General features: G+C 33.9%; 1 protein-coding gene across 5 annotated transcripts in view; it reads right to left on the bottom strand.

Annotated features, from left to right (window-relative positions):
• Positions 1-24,248, bottom strand: part of NOX4 (NADPH oxidase 4) — a 160,784-nt gene that overhangs the window by 104,204 nt on the left and 32,332 nt on the right. For all 5 annotated transcript variants that reach the window (XM_088791524.1, XM_088791522.1, XM_088791525.1 and 2 more), the window contains exons 5-8: positions 20,869-20,966; positions 17,530-17,557; positions 11,059-11,131; positions 6,567-6,647 (exon numbers count right to left, since the gene is read on the bottom strand). In XM_088791524.1, coding sequence (XP_088647650.1) covers positions 6,567-6,647; positions 11,059-11,131; positions 17,530-17,557; positions 20,869-20,966 — 280 coding nt within the window. The remainder of the gene's footprint in view (positions 1-6,566; positions 6,648-11,058; positions 11,132-17,529; positions 17,558-20,868; positions 20,967-24,248) is intronic.

The following is a 24,248-nucleotide window of genomic DNA, read 5'->3' as shown; positions in this document are numbered from 1 at the left end:
AAAAGAAAATATAGGGAAATAATTATTTCTCTTTCAGTACTAGAATAGAATTTATTAACACACAACTTCTGGGTCTTCCTTTCCCTGGCTTTACCGAGTACCAGTTTGACATTCTAAGAAGAGCAGGTACCTCTCCCCAGTAGGAAGATCACACAATGCTCTCCTCCTGCCACATCTATGTGGATGAGCCCTCAGTCCAAGTGGCTTCTAAAAGAGAAGGTACTTGAGAACCAGCAACTTTTAACTCTTAATTATATTGCATAATACCTCCAGCACCCCATAGTATAGTCTTAATTTCTTCCTCCTAGGGGCAAAGGAGAGGGAGGGTAAGCCATTATAATAAGCCTAATCTCATAAATATTTGTTTAACCCTGGTTAACTTCTGGAGCCTACACCCTATGAAGCCAGCAGCGCCTCTAGATCATTAATGTCATTGTTGCCAAAGGCTCCCCACTGTGTTCTTCCAGTTTAAAGAACAAGGTTTCAGAAGCATGCACACAGAAAACCATTCCTTTTAAATTCCCTAGACAAAATGATTCAAGCAGAATATAAATCATGCTCTAAAATGTACTCTTGCCAAATGGAGTCCCAAATGGCAGAGAGTTCTATTTAAAAAAATAATTCAGGTTATCATTTATATAATAAATTAAGGTCTGAGAAGTCCAGCAGAGCTGGCACAAGAAATTACTTGCACTATTAACTGGCTCTCACTGCCATCCACACATTTGAGAAGGACCTTTCTCCTCTCTTTTTAAAATTATTGCTTTATAATTCCTCTCTCATGTAAATTAAAAAAAAAAAAAAAAAAAAAAAAAACAATTACTACCCACTCAACTGTCCAGAGCTAAAGCAAGTAGGAGTGTTGACTATGGTAAGAATGAGAGGTCAGGGAGCCAAATCTCATTTACAATTCATCCCTTCCACATGCCTTTGAAAGGCGTAGGGTTGGGCTCTTGGCTGAGGGTCTCTGACATTCATAATTGCTTTTCTCTGGGGCTCTGTCCCCACACTCTCCAATATCCTTTTTATCAGTAAGTGAAAATAGCAGTATATAACTCCTCCTGATAAGTTTTTCAAGTGAAAATGAAGAAAGAAAATCTAGTTACATTTCTCTCTGGAAAGAAGAAACAGTTTGGGCTTCCCCCCAGCCCCCAAAATGTCCTATGGATTGAAATATCATAGTGTACCACACAAATAACAGCCTCCCAGAAAAGTATATTAAAAATTAGAAGAAAAAATTTCCTCAGGAGAAGGTTTGTTTTATAAATCTCAAGACAAATCTTTATGTTAAAATCAATTTAATTTTTGAAACCTAACAATGTTATAAACTTACTGCTCTTTCAAAGAAATTTCTATTAATCTGCTAAGTAGTTTCCATTATATTTTCAAATTACTTTGCTAATAAGAAAATATGGGCTCTTCAAAAGTGCTATGTGTTTTTCAAGAATCAAAAAAGGTGATTCTTCAAACAGTTAACTGTGGATTTTCTTCTTTACACAGCTATTAGCACTGGTACAAGTTATTGTACCAAAAAACAGGTTTTTTTCTGTTAGCATTGAGTGGGTCCATATTCCACCTACATTCCGCCTATTTATTTAAACCTGAGACAACCCTATGATGTAGAAGATTTTATTAATCCCATCTAATAGATAAGAAAAATAAAGGACAAATTATCTGTCATACAACTATTAAGTGATTTTATTAATTGTCATGCTATACAGATCTCTTGGAAAAGAAAACTAACGCATTTTAAAGATCTATGTGTACACTGAAAAGAAACACCTGAGTTTGATGCATATAAAATGTGTTTTATTTAGGGTGCCAAGCAATATATTTGCTTATATAATAAATAATGAAAAAAGAAAAAAAAAATAACCCTCTAAAACATAGGTGAGATGAATGAAAACTAGGTCAAAGGGCATGAATAATCACGGGACAAGCTAATTGGGTCCTAAGTAATATTGATTGCAATATTTGGGGCAAAGAAGGAAAGACTCCCACTTTGCCAATGTCAGATTGCATTCGCCAAGAGCACTTCATTTAGTTTGGTTTCCAGCTTTAAATGCCATACCACGAAGCCACGCCAAACTGCAGCAAGCATAATTTATTTAGTGGTTAGGAACGTGGGCTTGGGAATCTGATACCTGGTGTAAAACCCAAGCTCTTCTACTTTTCTCGCCATGACTTTCTGCAAGTTATTCACGGCCCCTGTTCCCTCACAGGAGTAACAGGAGCAGCATTAGCAGCAGCAGCAGACTTTTACCAGTGTTGTTGGGAGGATTTAATGAGATTAAACATTAGTACAATACATGATAAGTATTCAATGACTATTAGCTATTAATATATTCAAAGGAGAAAGTTAGTAATAATGATGAGACTTGGAATATCAACATGCAAGAAACAGATGAACAGAATTTAGAGAGGAGAGTGACTCAATTTTCATAGCCTCTAGACTCATAGATTTTTTTAAATCTACCCAGAAATTAAAATAAATTCTGGTTCAAAAGATAAAGAATTTTGTGAAAATGACAGCTTCCCAATGACAGAATGGGCTTTTTAGAATTAAATATTTACTTAGGCATGTTATAGGGGAGAGTCAAAGAGTCTTGATTAAGATATATCCTTCAAGCTTCCTTCAAAATTTGAGATTCTATGAAAAAAACATTGACCTTAAAAAGCCATATGAAGCAATTGCTCCTCTTACTGCAAAAGTCTGCTTTAGGTAGAGAAATTAGCCAACAATTTCTAATTGCTTCATCCTGGAAATGTAAAGTTTTCTAAAATTTCTAGCCCATATTCCCTAGACTACTAGAATTCTTAATAATAAAATACATTTACAATTGGAAAATATTCAATCTAATGTTATTTCTAGCTCTTTCAACTGGTTTTTAAAATCCCAAACTAATTACCAATGCCAGGAGACGACAGATTGTATATTAAACTGTTCTTCTATACCTTGTATAGTACTTAGCACAGGGATAAACAGAGGAGTAAATTCCTGGCAAACAGCGATTTTCTGTTCAAACCAAAAGCATACTGTTTAACAAAAATCTCGATATAAATCCAAGCAATTTGTCTTAAATAACTGTACTTTATTCATGTAAGCAAAAGCTAAAGAATGAAATTATCATGGCATTTCATAAGTAAAGATATGTCTAATTCCTCAACATTGGCACGAATGATAATAATTTCAATAGATTTACTTATAGATAGATCCTTTAGTAATATTAAAAAAAAAAGTTTTGAGAAATGTTCCAGTTTGAGAAATCTGTAAGATTTACCAGTAGTACTAATTATTCCCACACCAGAAGCATAATCTATGTAGCTTTATTCAAAATGAGCCTTCATAGGGTTATATACTTTTAGTTATAAGATGAATAAGTTCTAAGGATCTAATAATGTAGAGCATGGTGACTATAGTTAATAATACTGTATTGTATACTTGAAATTTTCTAAGAGTGTAGATGTTAAGCCTTCACACTAGAAAAAAAAAATTAAAAACCTGTGGAATTGATGAATGTGTTAATTCACTTTATTGTATTAATCATTTCACAATATATATGTATATCATTAGATTATATACTTTAAATATATACCATTTTATTTGCCAATTATACTTCAATAAAAAGATTAAATTTCATATAAATATGCATTCTAGAATGCTTATAGTATTGTATTATAGAATGCTTATAGTATAGTATTGTGTACCTGTTGCACGACACTTATTTCAGTGTTAGAATAATTGCTTTCTTAATTTTTGCTGGTAATATGTAAAGAACCATTACTTCAGTTGGCATAATATATTGATTATATATAATTCAGCCTGTAGATACCTTTTGTTATTTCTTTCTGTAAGTCATTTTCTGTTTATGACCCTTGTTCAACAAAAATAAAGTTTAAATATGTCTTCTTTAATTTCAAAAAAATGAAGAATTCTCTATGTAATTCTTTTTTAAATTTATCTGTTTGAACTCCTGAAACTTTTTTCTTAAATTAAATTTATTGGGGTGACAATGGTTAGTAATATTACATAGGTTTCTAGTGTGCACTTCTATAATACATGATCTATATATCACATTGTATGCTCACCACCCAGAGTCAGTTCTCTTTCCATCACCATATATTTGACCCCCTTTACCCTCTTGTACCGTCCTGAACCTTTTTTTTAAAAATGGCTCCATTTTGAATTACGAAGAAAAGTTTTCTCAGAGTTTTAACAGTAGAACATAAGGCAAAAGAATGCACAATTAATTATGCTAACAAATGATTGCATTTTCCTCTCATCTGTTATAGATAGATGAGAGAGGGAGAGAGAACACAATCCCAGATAAATGAAGATATTAACCTTTTTAATTAAGAAGTACAAATTGGTAGTTGCAAAATAGTCACAGGGATGTAAAGCATAGCATAGGTAATATAATCAATAATACTGTAAGAACTATATATGGTGTCAGATGGGTATAAGATTTATCGGGGTGATCACTTCATAAGTTTTATAAATGTATAATCACTGTGTTGTACACCCAAAAATAATATAATATTGTATTTCACCTGTAATTGAAAAACAAAACAATTATTTTTAAAAAGTTATTAACCTTTTAAAGAAATCTTAAGACCAAATTCTCAGACGTATAGAGCTCTCCAAAACACAGCCTATAAGTAAAAATCATGAGTGAGTCACAATGACTGGAATTGAATTCAAGATACATCAGTTAAGGAAACTTTAGCAAGTTACTTACTTTCTCTAAACCTCAGTTTTCCCACCTCTACAGTAGGTTTCACATTATTATTTATCCTTATAAAATTCTGATCATTTAATGACATAAAGCATCTAAATCGTTTTTAATTTATACTTGGCATATAGTAAGCGTTAGGTAATTGTTTTAAATTATTGGTATTATCATTAGTACTATCTGATAACCCATCATTTGATAACCCGTCATAGCCCATTTTATGATGATAGCCTGGGGCAGGCAACAAACCATTTAAAGAACAGACTATAAAGCAGATTTTCTCTAACATGGGCTTTTTTGGTGTCATAATTCTCCACAGAACGTGTTATCCCTACAATGGAAAAAGAATGGAATCCAGAGCTTCCATTGACCATAGCCCTTGCCTGTGTGACAAGAATGGCTACCTGGAAGTTGGGATTATAATGTGTGGTCATGTTTCTGATTCTCTACCACTATATGTTTTAGAACTATGGTACAGAAAAAATCAACCCAAGACCTGTGAGATAGAGACCCATCTAATACTATTTTCTAAACCACTGGTCTCCAAAATCAGGGAGAAAAACATTTTGAAAATGCATCCTGAAATAAAAATAAAATTTATGAATGTGACCTAATATACTGACACAGTACATTATAAAATATTCTGAAGAAAAGATTAATAGCAAGTCTGCACTGTTCTCCAAACACTGTTTCCCTGAGAACATTTTGGGTTAAGATAAATGGGAGAGCAAGCTGTTACCAGGCAACATTGTTTATTATTGGTGGCATGCCTCTGGACCAGGAGGACAGTGAGTGAACTATAAAATCACTTAAGACTCACACACCTCCCCTCAGCTTCCTATGTTCAGTGTGTTCTTACAACTGAGGGCATCCTTTGAGGGCTGTTACCAAGATACTGGTTCCTGTGGCGTATGAGCCTCACCCACAGCAAAGTAGTCCATGTCTTTCCATATGGTCTTGTCATCTTAAAACTGAGTTACACTTGGGGGGTAAGGGAGAGGAAGTGGAAGATGGTTCCTGAACAAGACAGACCCCCACTGAAGGAGCACTTGACATCATCCTGTTGACACTCAATGTTTCCTGTCCTGTATTCTTCTGCTAAACCAAGTGAACCTGATGCCAGACAACGACCTATTGTGTTACATTAGTGTGAGTATCAAGAAAAAAAAAGAACACAAGTCCACTCTGGTGACCATGCAGATATATGCATACACAAAAATATATCATTTCCTTTCTCTAACCTGATGGATTATTTCAAGCACCATACTTTTGAGAACACTGCTTGGGTCCATATACTTGTTAAAATATTTCAGTATAGTCTTCACAGCAAGCTAAGGATACTTTCATGTTTCCCTTTTTGATTTTCTGGTGTTTTTGACAGATCCTTGTCTTTGGTCATTGTAAATCTCTGCCTTTGTAATTATTATTGCCTTTAGGCCTTTTGAAACTTAAAACTGGTAACTCCATCCTTACAAATTCCACAGCAGCAAGACATAAGGAATTCCTGAAAATATAAACACTAAAATTCCCTGAAGTCCTTCGCTTCTTAATCAACTTCTTTTAGAGGTTATCAGGATATAACTATAGAGAGTTTTAAAAACTACAACACTGTGGAATAAGTAACTTTGTATTTCAATTTTAATATACTTTTATACTAGTTTCATTAAAACATGCTATGCTGAAAATAAAATTATTTGTTTTCATTCTTGCCATTACCCTCAATTCCAACTAACAACATCATTTTACCACTCCCTATGAAAATTCCTGTAGATGCATCTTTCATTACCCCATTTGTAGGCACACATGGTTTTCAAAATATTTTTTATAACTTACCCTGAAACATGCAACATCAGCAGCATGTAGAAGACAAAGAAGAGATTGTGAGTGTACCAGAAGATGTCATAGTTAGAAACTCTGAAAAACCAAACAACTAAGTGTAAGTGTCATTGTACATTTCATCTCATTAAAAAGATCATGTATCACTTCAAACACGTCCCAAATGAAGAAAATTAAGATATGAGTTCATCTGAAATTTATTTATAATATTAAAGTATTAACATCACACGCAGACGCAGAGAGCCGACAAAATTACAAATAACACTTTGTCATTTTAAAGGTATTTTGTATTTCCAATAAAGATATATGGAAAGAATTAAAATAATGTGTTTATTTTCAAGTTATGATGTAAGGCTAAGGAGCAGTTACAGTCTGCTAATATGTACTTTTGCTGTCCACTTTGTCAATATTCTCATTTTCAAATGACTTCTAAAACAACTAATGTTCCTATTCCAACACATATTTTGAGAGTAGTTCAAAGGAAACTGAAATGGAGAGAAATTAAATAAGTGCTCATTACAGTTTATATTCTTTCCCTGGACAGTGTATAAGATAAAAATAACACCAAGGTGTCTACAAAGGAGGGAGTATGATAAACAATCTATAGAATGTTTGGGAGAAGTAAAAGTACTAACAGTGATTTTATTTCATATGTCAGGGTGAATATTCATATATTCGAATCTTGGAGGTGGATGACAGGTATTCATAAAAGTTTTTGAGATGATTCTTATATAACCCCTAAACCTTTTAGAACCCCAGATTTAAGCAATAGCCAATTAATTCACATTTACTTCATTCAGTTTTGCTACTATAAACAAAATCCTGGTTAACGTGCCTTTTTGCACATATCTGATTCTTTTTTAACCTAAATTCCTAGAAATGGAATTGCTAGATCAAAGGGCACACATCTGCAATGTTTTCCCTTCCTTTTTTTTTTTTTTTCTTTTAAGAAGAGCGCAGTTCAAAGTGCCCTGTGCGGGACTGAACCAGCAACATTGGTGTTAGTAGCAACACGCTCTAACCAACTGAGCTAACCGGCCGCCCTGCGATGCTTTTGACACACACTGCCGTTGCTCTCTGAAAATATGTTTATCAATTATAAACCCAACTGTAGAATAGGAGTGCCAGTTTCCCAAAACCTGGACTCCGCTTTATAAGTTTTCATTATTTTATGTAAGTGGAATAGGGTATTATTTCTTTTGTGTGTTACACATTTTTTCTGTGACTTATCTGTTCATAATAATTACCCATTTCTTTAGCAAATTTTTCTTAATTGTTGTGAGTAAACTATTCAAATTTTAAGCATGTACTCGTTCGGTATAATCGTAATAATTTGCCAAATGACATATTTACATTTCAAATTTTATAATGTATATTGTTTTAATTTTTTATATGCTAGTTTTACTATATTTTTAGATAAATATTTCCCATATTTTTCCTTATCCATTATGAAATCTAATAAATACCCACTTAAAGGTTTTTTATAAATTTTTAATGGTGCAATTTTTTTAGAGTTAACTTTTTAAGTTATCTTGAATTTAAGCCTTACTTTCCTCATAAGTTTGTAATGGCATCTTTATTATTTAGCAGGTTCTTATATAGCAAAGTCTCTTCGAAGGCTTTCTATCAACTCTATCATCGGTTCAATGTCTTGGTCATTTTTGCAAGTAAGTCCTATTCTGTTCTCAGAAACTGAAGCATAATCATTTTAAAGTTTAGTAAACCACATCCCCCCCCCCCTTTTGCTTTTCTTTTGGACATAAACTTGGATGAAATGTAAAATTGCTTTGCTAAATTCAATAAACAAACAAATAACCTATCTTGGATTTTAATTGGAATTGGAACAAACATAAATAACTAAGGAAGCACTCCATCATCACAGTATACAGTCTTTATTCAAATCTTCACTTATTTTTCTCAGTGAAATTGTGGGTTTTTTCCTAAATGGCTTTCACCTAATTTCTTATTAAGTTTGTTCCTAGATATTTTGTTTTTGTTGCAATTGTTAGTGGTATCTTTTTATTTCATTCAGTTTTCAAACTGATAATAGCTATTATGTAAGAGCTATATATATACATATATATAAATATATACATATATATGTATGTGTGTATGTATATATATATATATATATAGTACTCAATTACTTATTTCAACTCTTTTATTTGCTATAACACTAATCTTTTTCCCCATAATTCTCTTGGATTTCCTGGTTAGGTAATTATACCTACCTTTCTGAAATTAATGCTAACTTGTTGCATTCTTTTTAATAACTCTAAATGTTTAACTTCTTACCATATGTAAATAATGGTATGCTTTAACGGAATTAAAAATACCACTTTTGCTTTTTTGTAATTTTCTTAGGACTGTATCTCATGTTTCACTGTAAGTATGATCTCAGTTCTGGCTTTTACATTTTCTAATTCTATAAAGGAAATTAATTACTACTTTACTCTGATTATTTAAACCCATATATTAGAGTTCAGATTTAACAACTGCCGTTTTAAAGTCTATTGAGATGAAAATATATTTGTATTTTTGTCATATGCTATTAGTATATATTACTTATTTCAATAGATTGACAATATTGAACCATCAGTAAATAACTAGACTACATTAAACTGTTAGAAATCAAATATTGGAGTGATATTTATTCACCTAATTTTCTAATGTTTTATTTCCTGACTGGTAAAGAGAAAGGATAGAAGAGTTATCTCCATGGTCCACCTAAGAATTTCATGATTCTTATAATAAAGCTTGGAGAAAAGCAGAATTGGCTTGCTAATCTCTTTTAAACAAATAAAAAAAAAAAACACACAATAAAAACTAAAGATTAAGACGTGTTCACCAAATTATTTATGAGCACAAATGTGATGGCTCAGTTGATCTCTATATTCCATTTGACAAAACTATCTGTCAATTAAGGATTTTTTTCTAGATGTAGAATATTCAAATATATTCAGTCTTATGAATAAATATGTCAGATGTCCTAATTTTCCTTCAAAAACTCCTAAAACTGAAAAAGTAAGTTTTTTTAATGAATGTTTGACCTAACTAAAATAAAATTTCTCCTCACAAAATTATGCACTAATGCTAGAGATTCACCTTTTTGTAAGATGATTTTCAATTTTTAGGAAAAGTCTTAAAAGTGTACTTACAATTTGACCAAGTCATTCTACATCTAGGTATTTTTCCTTAGGACATAATTAAAAAATTATACAAAGACATATGGATGGGGTGTTTGTTTCACAATTGAAATACTGAAAAAAAATGGAAGCAACCTAAAATATCCAACAATAGGGGACCGGGGAAATAATGTTTATCTATATGGTGATATGTTGTGCCAACAGCGGACAATGATAGAGAAATATTTATTAATGTGGAAAAATGTCCATAACAAGATTTAAGAAAGAAGTAGATTTAAAATAGTATGTATAATTTGTACTATTTTGGTAAAAATATGTAGATGTCTGAAGGGAGAGAGAGAGAGAGAGAGATCAGGAGCATGAAAGGGATAGAAATAGAGTGATTTTGGTGGAGGTAGGAGATGGTGAATGAGCGAACAAAAGAATTAGGTCTATAACACAAACACCAGAAAGTATGTAATGTTAATCTCTGAGTGGTGACTTTACTTGTGAAGTTTTGAGGTATGTGTGTAGGTGCACAGATGTGTTGAGAAGTGCAAGGATAGACTCATTTGAGTATGCTGTAGGGCAACTGTTTTACAAGTGTGTGTGTGGGTGGGTGTGGGTGTGTTTCTATTAAATTTCACATCTCAACAAGTAGAACGACTGAGGATTTTTGAATATCATATATTGTTTCTTTTTTTTCTTTGCTTTCTTAACCAAGAAGTTTGCCCAGTAACATAAAACACTATAAAATATTGTGAAAAACAAAATGTATCCATCAGAAAGAACATGTGAGTGTTCATAAAATTGTATATCTGCATTTGCTCAAACTGCCGTAATTAGAAGAGTAAATGTGAACGCAGATATTTCTGATTGTTTTAGCAGATGTCCACTGATGATGTTTCTAAAGCTTTGTTTAGAATACTATATTAAGTCACAACAAAAAAAAAAAAAGAAAAAATACTCACATAATGAAATGAGTTATACAATAATTGTAAGTGATATATTCTTGTGCATGCACATTGAATTCAATCTCATGTCTCATAGAGAGACACTATCCTTCAGAAGGATGACCCTGAAGAGCTCAAATTTCCACAGTTCCAAAAGTCCTCATACACAATTCCTTACCAACACAGACCATTTTACTAAAACAAAGAGATTTTTCAAAAACAGGAAACGATACACAGTAATGTCTCTGCTGCAGTCTTAGTTACCCAGAATAGTCCGTTAACCAGAACATTGCATTGGCTAAGCATTCTGCTGAATTGACATCTTTTTTGTACATATAAAGATGAAGATAATCTAAAGAAAATTTAAATAATCAGATCACTAAACATCAAAATCATGAGTCTAACACTCACCGGATTGCATATGTGGAAGCTGTAATCATCAGGAATAACACCAATACCATGCAGACCCCTGTCAGACCAGGAACTATAAAAATGTACAGAAGTACTTTTTAACTTAAGTCATACTGAGAAATAAAGTACAAGAAATTATTACCTTAAAATCCAAAGTATTATGCTGCTTTGTAGGAAGCCCAATTCAAATCACATATCTACTTGTATATTCCCTCTCATAAAAGCTTTTTTTTTTAATTAGCACAATTTCAAGGTACTAAAAATAAGGCAGAGTCTTTTCTACCTTTAACAAAAGAATCCATTTTTATATTTTCAAATATTACACTCAGAATGGTGAATATGTACATACTTCTTCAGGTACATACTACAACAAATGTCAGTAATTAATTCATGGGACAGAATTGATATTCAACACCCTTACTGTTCTGGTTTTCTCTACTATGGTACTAAACTCTCTTACTCTCTCCTCTCCCTTTTCATAGAACTAGTAGTTCCTTTAGTTTCAATTTAAAATAATTTCTTTTGGGCTTCATTATCTAGAATAATTTTTAAGAAAAAATAAACAAAATCGAAAGCTTTCTAAAAAACTACTTCAAGTATAGAAAAAAGATAGTGGGCTTCAAGAAAATAAATTACAGTATGAGAACACTTGCAAACATATTTCCTCTTAGTATGGAAAACGGACTGAAATCAAGGCTGCTGATATGACATAACATTCATTTTTTTTTTAAAAAGAAAATGTGCAAACATTAGTTTTCAAAATTAATACTGAAGTGATAGATTGCTACAAATCCAGTGTTAGCCCATAAAGCATGTCTAAAATGAATACCTGATACATCAAAAAGAGCTAAAATCGAAAGTCTCATTTCTTATTAGCTTTTTATTATACCATCAAATGAAACATCCTGTCTATAAGTTACCTTTATTTACTCTTATAGTCATACAAATAACAGTAAGTCATAAATGTCCTCGCTGAGCAATTCCATCTTAAATATTTATGGAAAAGCTAATGGAACAATTCTGTCTCCAACAGTATACAAATCCCCCCACTTTTCTTGTCAAGGAACTACCTATGAAACAGAAGGGCCATCGTGGACTGCAAGCCACTAGCAGAAGCAGACACAGTGGGTATGAAATAAGAACAATATAGGTCTGCATCATTAGGGTGCCAGATAGTTTAGAATCATTGGAAAACAACATTAGAAACCTCAGTGAAGTAGAAACAAATTTTTACTTGTAAAGGGCCACATGAGAAATAAGGAAGTTAGTCTTTGGATATTTAATACTTGAATACTCTTTCCTCCTCAAGCTTCCCAATACACAGAGTTAGAAGCCTAACAACACTTGCCTTTCTCTGATGGGTCTAATCCAAACCATCTCTTCTCTACACTTATTTCTCAGGGTACTACTCCCTTTCCTATCATCTTTCCCATTGTCCCAGCTGAGTCCTTACTTCCTAAGGGTAAGAGAAGAGCAAGATAACTACACCAGTTCACACTAAAGGACTAATAATACAGAACAATACTACTTAAAAGGAACAGCAAGACTACAAAATGGCCCAGTCTTTTCACCCCTAAGCTATTTACCCCCAAAGAAGCAGAAACATATATCCATACAAAGAAGTATTCAAAAATTTCATAGCTACTTTATTTGTAATAGTTAAGGCCTGTAAACAACTCAAATCTCCAACAACAGATGAATGGATAAACAATTGTGGTATTATCTGTACCTGGAAAAGTAATATGAAGTGAAAAAAAAAAAAAAAAAAAGGAGAAGGAGGAGGAGGAGGAGGAGGAGGAGGAGGAGAGGAGAGGAGAGAAAAAGAAAGAAACCATGAACTGTTGATATATATGTAACAACATAGATGACTCACAAAATTATTAGGCTGAGTGAAAAAAGACAGACCCCTCAAAAAACAAAAAGGAAAGAATATAAGCTCTATGATTCTTTTATACAACATTCTAGAAAATTCAAACTATTCTTTAGTGATAGAAAACAGATCAGTTGCTAGGAAGGGTAGGGAGCAGGGTGCATTATAAAGGGATATAAAAATTTTTTTAGAATGATAGATATATTTGTTATCTTGATTTTGATCATGGTTTCACATGTGTATACATATCAAAACCATCAGCCAGCATAAGTTACATATGTATAATTTAGTATTTTTCAATTATAGCTCAATACATTTGAAGAACCAAAAAGAGGAGGTCTGTCTCTCTGGCTTCAAGCAATTAAAAAAAGAAAAAAACTTCTAATTTGATGAAATGAATAAATGAATGATAGAAACCCAGATGGCTCCATAATTAAAATTTGTGATTGGAGGCCTTTTCAATAATTTTATTGGGACTTTATGTCTATATACAAGGTTTCCCACGTGGTTCTAAATATACAAAGATTAGCTATGGAATGTTTGCAAATCACTTCATCAAAAGGACACCTGAAAAAACTGAGTATGTTTAGAATAGAGGCACGATTTCAAAAGTGCATTATTTGAACATTAATTTCTTAAGATATTAATTTCTACTACTCAAAGATGCTGTGACTTCCTTGAGGAGTCACAGGGTACATGAGTGTATTCAAGTCTCTGAGAAGTACTAAAATCAAGAAACAAGTTTAAATTTGAACAAATATTTCCTCAAACATTTAACTAGAGAACACAACATGGAAAACATATTGGAAAGACTTAGAGGGGGTAAAATAATTGACTTCAGCCATTTTGAAGACAAAGCAGAAGCCCCAGACAACTTGACCAATGGCATGTTTATTCTGGCCTTACGGTCGTGTTATTACCGTGCCTTAGGCCAAACCCCAATCTCACTGAATCTCATTTGTAAACTAAGGAGAATCAATTCAATGTTTTTTAATATTCTTTCAGATTTATGAAATTATCTTTTTATGTAAAGAATTGATTTTTTCTTGTCTAGGTCCTAGAAGTATAAAAAGAGCAGAGTTTATAATTTACAATGTAATAGACTTTAGGTTAATGAAGAAGGAAAACTTACTTATAATTAGCAATGAAAAAATAAATATACATATATATATATACTGTAATATACATATATATATATGTATGTATGTATATATATATATATATATATATATATATATATATATATGTATTACAGTTAGAGTGGTCCAAAAGAGGGGGGGAGTGATACCTTTAAAAGTTATGGTTTCTGTCACTGGATTTAAACAAACAGAGGATGGCCAACCAATTATCTGGGATAGTATACAAAAAGTCTATGCATCAAGTAGTACAGTTAAACAAATGGCTTTTACCCATTCAATGAATATTTTCTGTGCATCTATAGTGTACTGCTAGGGCTAGAGAAAAGTGAATCCTGCTATACAAGAGATTCCAGCCTAGTGCAGGAGACAGGATAAAAAAGTAATTGCAGCATAGGGCATTATGTGCTAAAAGAGATGTAAACATCAAGTATTTTCAAGGTACATCAAAGGGCAACCTAGCTTCAACTTAAATGACAGCCTAGCTAAAACCCACTGTATTAGCCTCTATTCCTATGTGTATTCCAACAGTCAGGAAGCACAGGTTGGAAATTAACGGGCTAATCTAACCTCACTGGGCAAAGTTACTTGCCAAAGTGAAATACACTGTGAACTCTTTGAGTCCTTCAAGTTATGGGGCAAAACCTCTACTTGTTTCCTTAGGAAAAAACATGCATGAATGTTTATTCTGATTGCTTTTCATTAATTAGTACCCTTTAAAATGAATGATTTCACCATACTGCCATTTCTAGATATAACTGAGAGACCATTCTCATCCTTACCCAGATGTGGTCAGACATCCCATCTTGTATTCATTATTTTGTTTTTTTCCAATATAACTGGAAACATAACTGTATTTGTTTATGAGGGTTTTTCTAACAGAAATTGGATATTACACATTTTATTATCATCATACAAGGCACTGCCAAATTTGGTGATATGTAGTAAGCATTTTTAAATGAAATGCTTGAATAATCCAATCTTTTAAACTTATTTTCTAAATTCTTAATTAGAATTTTTTTAACACTTCTTATTTATTAAGTTTAATTTCCATATTTTATGTCACTTATACTGTCACAAGCTTTATTTCCTATAAGACAATCTTAATTTCTCAGTGTTAGGTTAGATTAAAAAAAAAATTAAGACAGAGAAAGAGAAGTCTATGTAACACTAAACAAATTAAAATCCAAGACACATATCAACTAATGAAAAAAATATTCTTTATCACTAGAACAGTTTAAACCATGCGTGTATTCCTTAAAAATCAGGAACTTGATTTTTTCCTAGAAGCTATGTTTGACTCAAATATAGCTATGAAATAGTTTTGGTCAGAGATGCATTAGCAATACAAAGATAGATTCAGTCTATTTGTAGAAAACAGTGTCACTTATCCCATTACCATCCTTAGATTCTGCCTTGCTCTGTCACCTACTGCTATTCAGTGGGGCCAATCAGATGCTTTAGGAGCTCTAGACTCATAGTTAGGGGGCCTCCATGACAGGCTGATGATCTGGGAAATGGATGGCTCCTGCCGACCAGCACAGAATTTCTTTCATGAAATGTCAACTAGGCCACCAAAATGGTGCTGACATGCTGATTTAAGGCGATACGAGTTGTTTGTATTGACAGAAACGCCACAAAAAATATTTGCCAGGGTCTCTGCATGTCATCAGGGCAGCCCTGCCCTAGCCTGAAGAAACTCAACTTCAAGTGAAAAAGATAGAACGCATTGTACATCTAAGGAAACACATTATTTTACAACAGAGTATTTTTACAATGTATCTTTAGGAACCCAGACCAAGAAGAGGCCAGCTCTGACGAGCGGAATTAGGGAGAAATTTATGCATGAGGGGGCATGTCAGCAGAGAGTTAAAGGATGGGCAAGAGTTGACCGCATGAAAAAAGACAGTAAGGGAAAAGAGTAGGCAAAATATAGGTGGTGATGAGAAGTTACGTTCAAAAGTATATGAGATGCTCAATAAGAGTAAAATAGAGCTCTCAAGGTACATGGGAAGGTTAATAAAACACATTGCCAGCTCCCACCCCCAGAGAATGCCTAGGATGGAGCCAGGAAATTTGTGTTTTTAAGTATTGTCTCTACTTAGTTCAACATCACTCATGTGAACCTCTGAGAAAGAACAAGTGGTGATGAGGTTTCATGCTTCGGTGATGAAATCACCTGTTCATAGATAAGTATTAATTATACTGCTCTTAATGTAATATCTTTGTCATATAAAAATGTTTTTATATCTTTGTAAACTAAACTTTTTTTAACATTTCAAATGTTCCAAAGCTTCAACTAGTCTTTGTGCTATATAAAATAATATTAAAACAAAGTTCTTAATTGTCTCTTAAATTAATTCATATGAACCAAAAACTATATTGATTCATACATAAGGTTTTGGTTTTCTGCTTTTTCTCCCTTCTATTTCTCATCCAATTCTTAAGCCTTAAATAAAACCATGTTTTCAATGAGCAAAGTTGTAAACAAAACAAAACTGTGTCTGTAAACGAGAATTGTGAAGTCCTTTGCAACTGGCAAATATCATAAGGCAGAAAAAAAATATATTTTATAAGGTAAACTTATAGATGTGACATGAATGGAGAAAACACCTGAATTCTTGTTATTTTTCATCATAAAATTGATTGGAAAGAAAAACAATGCATTTAACAAGGCCTAGCCTCAGTCCCATATGCAATTCTGATCCTTAATTGGATGTCACAGCCAAACTTTTACAATAGACCATCTCAAACACCCAATTGTCCTTGTCCCTGATATATGTGCTAAAATCCCCCAAATACAGTTTTCTCCTTTCAGCAGCATAAATATAAGGTTGAAAAAGAGAAGAATTTTAGTGAGAATTATACTAACATCACAGAAAAATTTGGAGATGTTTAAATGTGCTTTAACAAATTAATAGTCTAGACTCAGATTTCATGGACAATATGCTTGCAGAAGAAAAGTAAATTACAAATAAGAAAGGCACACATTTTAAGAAAAATAACTGACTTAATGACTGTTTCTCCTCTTTTTTATAGGTATTAAAATCACAAAATATCCTACTAAATTCCTGAAATTTAAGAAGCACATTGATACTCAGAGTACTCGGTGTTTCTTTCCAACACCCTGAGGGCAGGAATCCATTCCACATGCACTATCTACAGTGGTACTTGCCACAGCAGTGTGCACAAAGCAGGTCCTCAAGAAGCATGTGGCATTTCATTGGGAAAACATACAAAAGACACATGCATTTACTTACTTTTACTCTTCATTCGAATCCCAACTGTTTGCCCTGTCCCTCTGTTTTCATTGCAACTTTAACCTTGAATGCCTTATATTTATTCTGATATACAAATGTTTCATATGCAATATTTTAACATATATCTAATTGCTATGTAATTTAATGATACTTATTTTCAAAGATTTTCCTGAATCTTAAGAAAGAGCAATGAGTAACAACTTACCAGTTGTGAAGAGAAGTTTCCTAGGATCCTAAGAAAAAGGGGAAAAAAAATTGACTGAAAGGTAAAATGATGATATAAAAGTGTACAAGGAATCTGCTGGGTATAAGATCCATGCATTAGGCATTTAAAATACTATTCTCCCAATGGAAATAAGACTCAGTTAAGTTTTGTACTGTTTTCATGATGCTAAAGGATATTATAATAAGTACAAAATTCAACTCAGAGAAGTCTGTTCATCTGAGAAAGGAAGAGCCTGGATGGGGAGTCAGAGGGCATAGGGTTCCAGCTTGATGGCTGTTTATGAACCAGTGGTAGTGGCCTGAAGCCCACTCTTTGACCATATCAAAACTCAGTATTTTTTAATATGATGAGGAAACATTAATATATACTTTGTCTACCACAACTGCCAACTGCACGTACCATGTGTCAAGACAGTGGAAATCACAGGTGATAAAATATGTAGGAAGGGTTGTACACTGTAAATTCAGTGCAAAGAATACTAATTGAGAACTTACACTGTTTCAAATACCATGAAAAGTAGATATATAAGGAGGAGAGGTCCCTGTTAGTTATAAATATAAAACATTAATATTGTGAGTATAATATTTTCTTTATACATCTCCCATGGTATAATGGACCTTAGTCAATTCTTTTTCTATCTTCTGGATAACTTAGATTAATCCCTAGTAAATTTATGAATTTATTTTTCATCCTAATGGTACTTAATATTGCACAACTTTTAAATTTCTTTCCGTATGCCTCCATTGAATCTGGGATCAGGCCAGACCATCTACAAAGTAGGAAGCCATTTATATGACACAGTCTCAGGGGCCCTGAATAAGGACCACTTTCCCAAGAATAGTTCCTCATTCAGCTTAGGTCAAACGACTTCTATACCTGGTATTAGAAACATGGCTGAAGGGTAATCTAGAGTAACCTAATATATATACACAACTAGTAAAAATACAAGACGAGCTGAACAAAGTGGTGATACCAGAAATATGAATAAAGCTATGGAAACTCAGAAGATGGATCGATTAATATTGTCAAGGAATAGAGATGGAATGCGAGAGTAGGAGATGGTTTCACAGATGACAAATGGGACAGATTCAGCTAAGCCATCAAGAATGTGCGACCATCACAACAAGCTGAAGGATGGGTCATTGGAGATCTGGAGGAGGCATAAGAACACAAAGCCAGAACAATAAGGTGTGTGGCGCAAAACCATCTTTTTCAAAGACAATTCAAATAATATATCTGTTTATATATGCAGTGCGTGTGTGTGTGTGTGTGTGTGTGTGTGTGTGTGTGTGTGTGTTTCATCTTTATCTAGCCAGTACCTATAAGGTGTTAAAAATATTTATTAAAAGAAAGAACAGAAGGAGAAAAAAGAAAGAAAGGAAGAAAGTGAAGAAAAGGAAAATATAAATTAAAATAATGAGTTACCTTTTTCATCCATCAAATTGGTAGAAACTTTTAAAAAGTGAGGTGTAGAAATAAGCATTCTGTTAAACTTGGTAGAAATGTGTCAACTGGTGAAGTCTTTTTGAAAGGCAAATTGACAATGTTCATCAAAACTAAAAACAAGTATACCTTTGAAAACAAAATCTACTTCTATGAATCTGCCTGGCAGCAGTGTACAAAAAATTTAATTTATTGGTGTGCAGGTCATAACAAAATCTAGATATCAACCTAAACATTTGTGAATAAGGAAAAGGCTAAAATCAATTTGTAGCATATTAATATGAAGAGAATAAGACAGATCTATACTTTGTGATACAGCAATCCATAATACATATATTTATGGAAACAATTGCTGAGGAATATGTATCATAAAATATCACTGAAAATATCTTAAGTGAAAACATAAAATTCTCAACTCTGGCTATTTGGGGGAGGAGAAGCTTTCATTTTTCATGTGTTTCGAAGTATTAAAATATTGTATACTGAGCATGTATCTCTCTTAAAATGAAATAAATGTAATAACTAAAAACCGTAAGATGACTAAAAATACTGCAATATTAAGCAAAAGTATACTACGTTAAAAACGCTATAATCATTACAGTTATTAAAGACGTATGAGTTATAAAACAAAAGAGACAAGCAAAGAAGGAAAAGTAAAAAAAAAGGAAATTGCATGGCAGGAGTAGAAAACAAGTAACCCGATGTGGTATGGGAGCGGAGGGTAGAAGACTGGATATCGTGGTGGGAAACAGGGAGGACTGGTGGCTGTGGTCCGGAATCATTACAGGAGAAGCGCTTCCATGGGTGTGCTAAGGAGCTGGCCTTTTCAGTGGTCCTTCCTGCTGGGTGCATGCTACCCTCACCCACTGAGCTTTTGAAAAATCACAATGCCAGATCAATGAAATCATATTAGCGGTTTTAAAAACACTAATATAGTCCAAGGATTTATCAAAGTTTACTTGATATTTGGGTGTTCTGATTTGCTTCTGTGTTTGTTGTTACTGCTTTTTTTGTTTGTTTTGGGAGAGAAGTCAAACACATGATCACAGTAGTATTGATCTAGATGAGCCTGGTGATATGTGGAGGAGCAATGGGGAAGATGGGGAACAGTATTATTAAGTCACTACCAAATTTAGCAGAACAGCATAAGGTCCTGGTCAAATGGGCCACCGAGCAGTTGGGTTGTAATGCGGTCTTGGCATGAAGCAAGGGCCGCCTGAGGCCAGGATGAAAATACTGAGCTATAGAGGCCTACCGAGGGCTGTGCTTATGCTGTTCCTGAGGCTCTGGCCTGGCGCCCTGCACAGAGCTTCATTTCATGGGTAGCTTCACATGGAGAAAAGCACCCCTAAAACAGATATTGCCTGCTACAGAATTCAGCTCAAGGCCATCTATTTGGAGGATCAGAAAACCAAACCAAACAAAACAAATGAACCATGAAAACTCAATAATGTTTTCTAAGTCAAACAAACTGATTGTCCAGGATCCTCAAATTATCAACCTGCTTTTCTGCCCTGTTTCCCCCCAAGCACCATATCTGAGTTACTAAAGGAGTTTTACCCTAGAATGGCACTGTTGACAGTCTCCACTGCATGACAGAAGCTGTTGGCAGGCAGAAGGCAAGCCTGAGTGGCAACCATCTGAACACTGCAGAATATAAAAAGTAGACACTCCAAACTCCCATTTTCAGCAGGAGAGACTGTGAAATAGTAATTACCTATATTTCCTATTGAAAAGGAATAAAACTCAACTTGACAACTGCATTTCAAAAGCACTCAAAAAGAGCAGCAAGGTACAAATTTTCTGTGAAAACCACAGACCCTCATTAGTCAGCTCATGACAAGTGAAAGGAAAATGAGGAGACAGGCCACCCACCTCATTCCGGTATCTTGCTGCATTCAGTTCAACGAACTCGTCATTGTAGTTCACTGAGAAGTTGAGGGCATTTACCAGATGGGCCGCCACGTGCACACCTATAGAGCCAATCACACCAGGAGCAAGTCAATAGGATATTCAGAGATGCTCTATGAAGAGGAGTCAGTTCCCCTCAAGTAAATACAGTGGCAAACTTTGACAGCTGTAGGAGCCATATGATATTAAATTAAAAAGGGAAGTTTTAAAGGCACAAAAAATCTTGATTATAGACAGTTTTAGTATTAAAAATGATGTAAAGAAACCAAATTTTCAAAGGCTGGAATAAAATAACCCTAGAAAGTCAGGCTTAGAAAAAAAAAATACACATGCTCATGCACACACACACACACACACACACACACACACATTCACATGCAAATATATCATTATATGGGTATGTATGCATGTATGTATGTATTTAAGGAGCTCCTAGATATTCTAGATATTTCATCCCTTTCACCTCTCCTATAACTACAAACCTTATATATCTTGTATATCTCACTGCTACTCAGCTTAAAATATAGTCCCATTGAAAGGCTTTTAACTAGTTGAAATTTTTCACAATCCACAAATTCAAATCTGTCTTAAACCCAATAGCAAAACTCTTGGTAACCACTTGATGGACAAAAAAATCAGGAAAATAATAATCACTATTTAATAATTTATCTGCAATGGAACAATCAGAGTGTTCAACTCACTCGGAGCTCATATAAAAGATAACAATGTTAGAAAATTACTAAAGAGTAGAAGACAAATTCATTTTGGCATGGACGGGGTAAATGAAAATTAAGTGAAATAAGGCAGACAGAGAAAGACAAGAACTATATGATTTAACTATTTATCATATATGAGGAATCTAAAAAACAGAATAAATGAAATTATCTTGAGGAGGTTAGAAAAGAAAGGAGCACACGACCTTGTGCATTGAACGATAATGCCCTCCTCCCTTCGTAACGTTTTTTGTGGGTGAAGTAAGGCTTGAATTAACAATACATTATAATGTACTGGGAAGAACAACAGATAATTAGTTGGAAAACCTGGTTTCTTAGCCATTGTATTGCTTACCTACCAACACCTCAGTTTATTTCTCTGTGAAATTATAACAGAAATAAGAGACTTAATGAGCTAAGTAACCTGAAATTGCCTAGTAAAGCATTACAGTTTACAGGAACATAGGGAGTGTAGTGATTCAATGAAGACATGACCTGGAAACTAGAAAACTCTACACCTTCCAACCTAGAACGTAAAGAAACCAAATTTTGGTTGTATGTAGGCTGAGAGTTCTGAATTATTCACAAAGACAAATGAAGGTGAGAGAGAAGGACAAGAATACTAAAAAACTGAAAAGTTATTTAAAGGATTTATAAGCTTTTGCCAGTGATCAAATTAGAGGAGGGAAACGGGTCTCAAAAAGTGAAGAGAGACCTGGAAGTGCATTAACTAACAAGCAAGGAAAGGGTTCCAAAGGAATGAATAAAACAAAGGGTATCTACGTGAGACTCAGCTATGGCACAGGTATAAAACATCATTTAAGCAAAACTGTCTGTGTCCTATAGATTTATCATTTCTGAAATCTATAGTAAAAAAAAAAAAAATGCCCCCTTTTTAGATGAATGGTTTATATGTTAACTACATGCTTTACGGCTCATAAGTGCAAAGGCATTCTTAAAAGAATTGTCATTCTTTCTGAATTCTCCTGCACATAAGTCCTAGATAAAAGCTGTCTGAGATCTTTAATGAACATTTCACCTTCTTTGACAGGCCTTTTAGGTCAAAAGAATTCAGGGCTTCTAATTTCTGGCAGCAGGGAGAAAGCAATGCCAGGCACTTTGCAAGGATATTTTCATTTCATTCTCACAAAATAATGAGGTAGGCAGAATCATCCTTATTTTACAGATAAGAAAACTAAGGTTATAAAGATAACTTAGCTAAGGTCAGACCACTAGCAAGTGGCAGAATGCAGATCCTCTGGAACACATGCTCATTCACGGCAATACTCTATGCTATCTGGTCTCTTGGTTGTTCTCCAATTGAACCAGCATATTTGGACACAAGTAAAGTTTAGAACAAATCAAGTTATGAATGTGCCAGCATTCTGTAATCCTCCTCCATTTCTGACCTTTCACCCACCCTAGCTCTAATCCATCCCAATAACCCTTATCACACCCCTTCATTTCATGGTAGTCATTTCATCCTGGACTCTCACTTCATCAAAAGAATTCAGGGCCATCTCCCCATCTCTCATCTCCATAGTCCCCCAATCCCCTCCTATCAATTACCCCAACAAATCTAGCACCCATCCGACACCATACATAGTTATTAAAATATTAACAATATTCCTTATGCTATACTCTACATCTCCATAACTACTGTGTAACAACTAATTTGTACTTTTTCATCCCTTCCCCTTTTTCACCCACTTTCAATCCCCCTTTCATCTGGCAACCATCAAAATGTTCTCTGTATCTATGAGTTTGTTTCTGTCTCGTTTGTTTGTTTATTTTGTTCTTTAGATTCCACTTATAAGTGAAATCATATGACATTTTTCTTTCTCTGTCTCACTTACTACAATCCCCTTCAGGTCCATCCATATTGTTGCAGATGGCAAGATTTCATTACTTTTCATGGCTGGGTAATGCTCCATTGTATACCTGTACCACATATTCTTTATCTATTCATCTATTCAGGGACACACAGGCTACCTCCATATCTTAACTATTGTAAATAATGCTGCAATAAATGAACATGTGGATGCACATGTCCCCTAGAAGTAGCGTTTAGGGTTTCTTTGGATAAATGCCCAGAAGTGAGATTACTAGGTCATTCTTTGTCTCTTGCTATAGCATTTGGTTTAAAGTTTATTTTATCTGATATAAGTATTGCTAGCACAGCTTTTTTTTTCATTTTCATGAAATATCTTTTTTCATCCTTTTACTTTCTGTAAGTGAGCCTCTTATAGGAAGCCCATGTACGAGGTCTAACAGTTAAGTTCGCAAACTCATCCTAGAAAAAGTGCTATATACCTTATTGCTGAATATCACTATGGTCACCTTCGAAGTACAATTGTTGGGAAGCTATGCACTAATGCCAGTGCCACCTCTCAAAGCAATTTTGGAACTCTTTTTCTGGAATGGCCACCACAGTTGTCATCGTATTACCCTTGATGTCCTGAATGTCATCAAAATGTCTTCCTTTCACTATTTCCTTTATTTTCAGGTAAAAAAAGAAGTCATTGGGGGCAAAATCTGGTGAGTAGGGAGGATGTTCCAATATAGTTATTTGTTCACTGGCTATAAACTCCCCACAGACAGTGCCATGTGAGCTGGTGCATTGTCATAACA

Source organism: Rhinolophus sinicus, chromosome 14, assembly GCF_057876585.1.
Source record: "Rhinolophus sinicus isolate RSI-liver-muscle chromosome 14, RSI-T2T, whole genome shotgun sequence".
Taxonomy (NCBI): Eukaryota; Metazoa; Chordata; class Mammalia; order Chiroptera; family Rhinolophidae; genus Rhinolophus; species Rhinolophus sinicus.
Note: the sequence above shows the minus strand (reverse complement) of the source record. Positions and strands in the feature narration are given on the sequence as shown.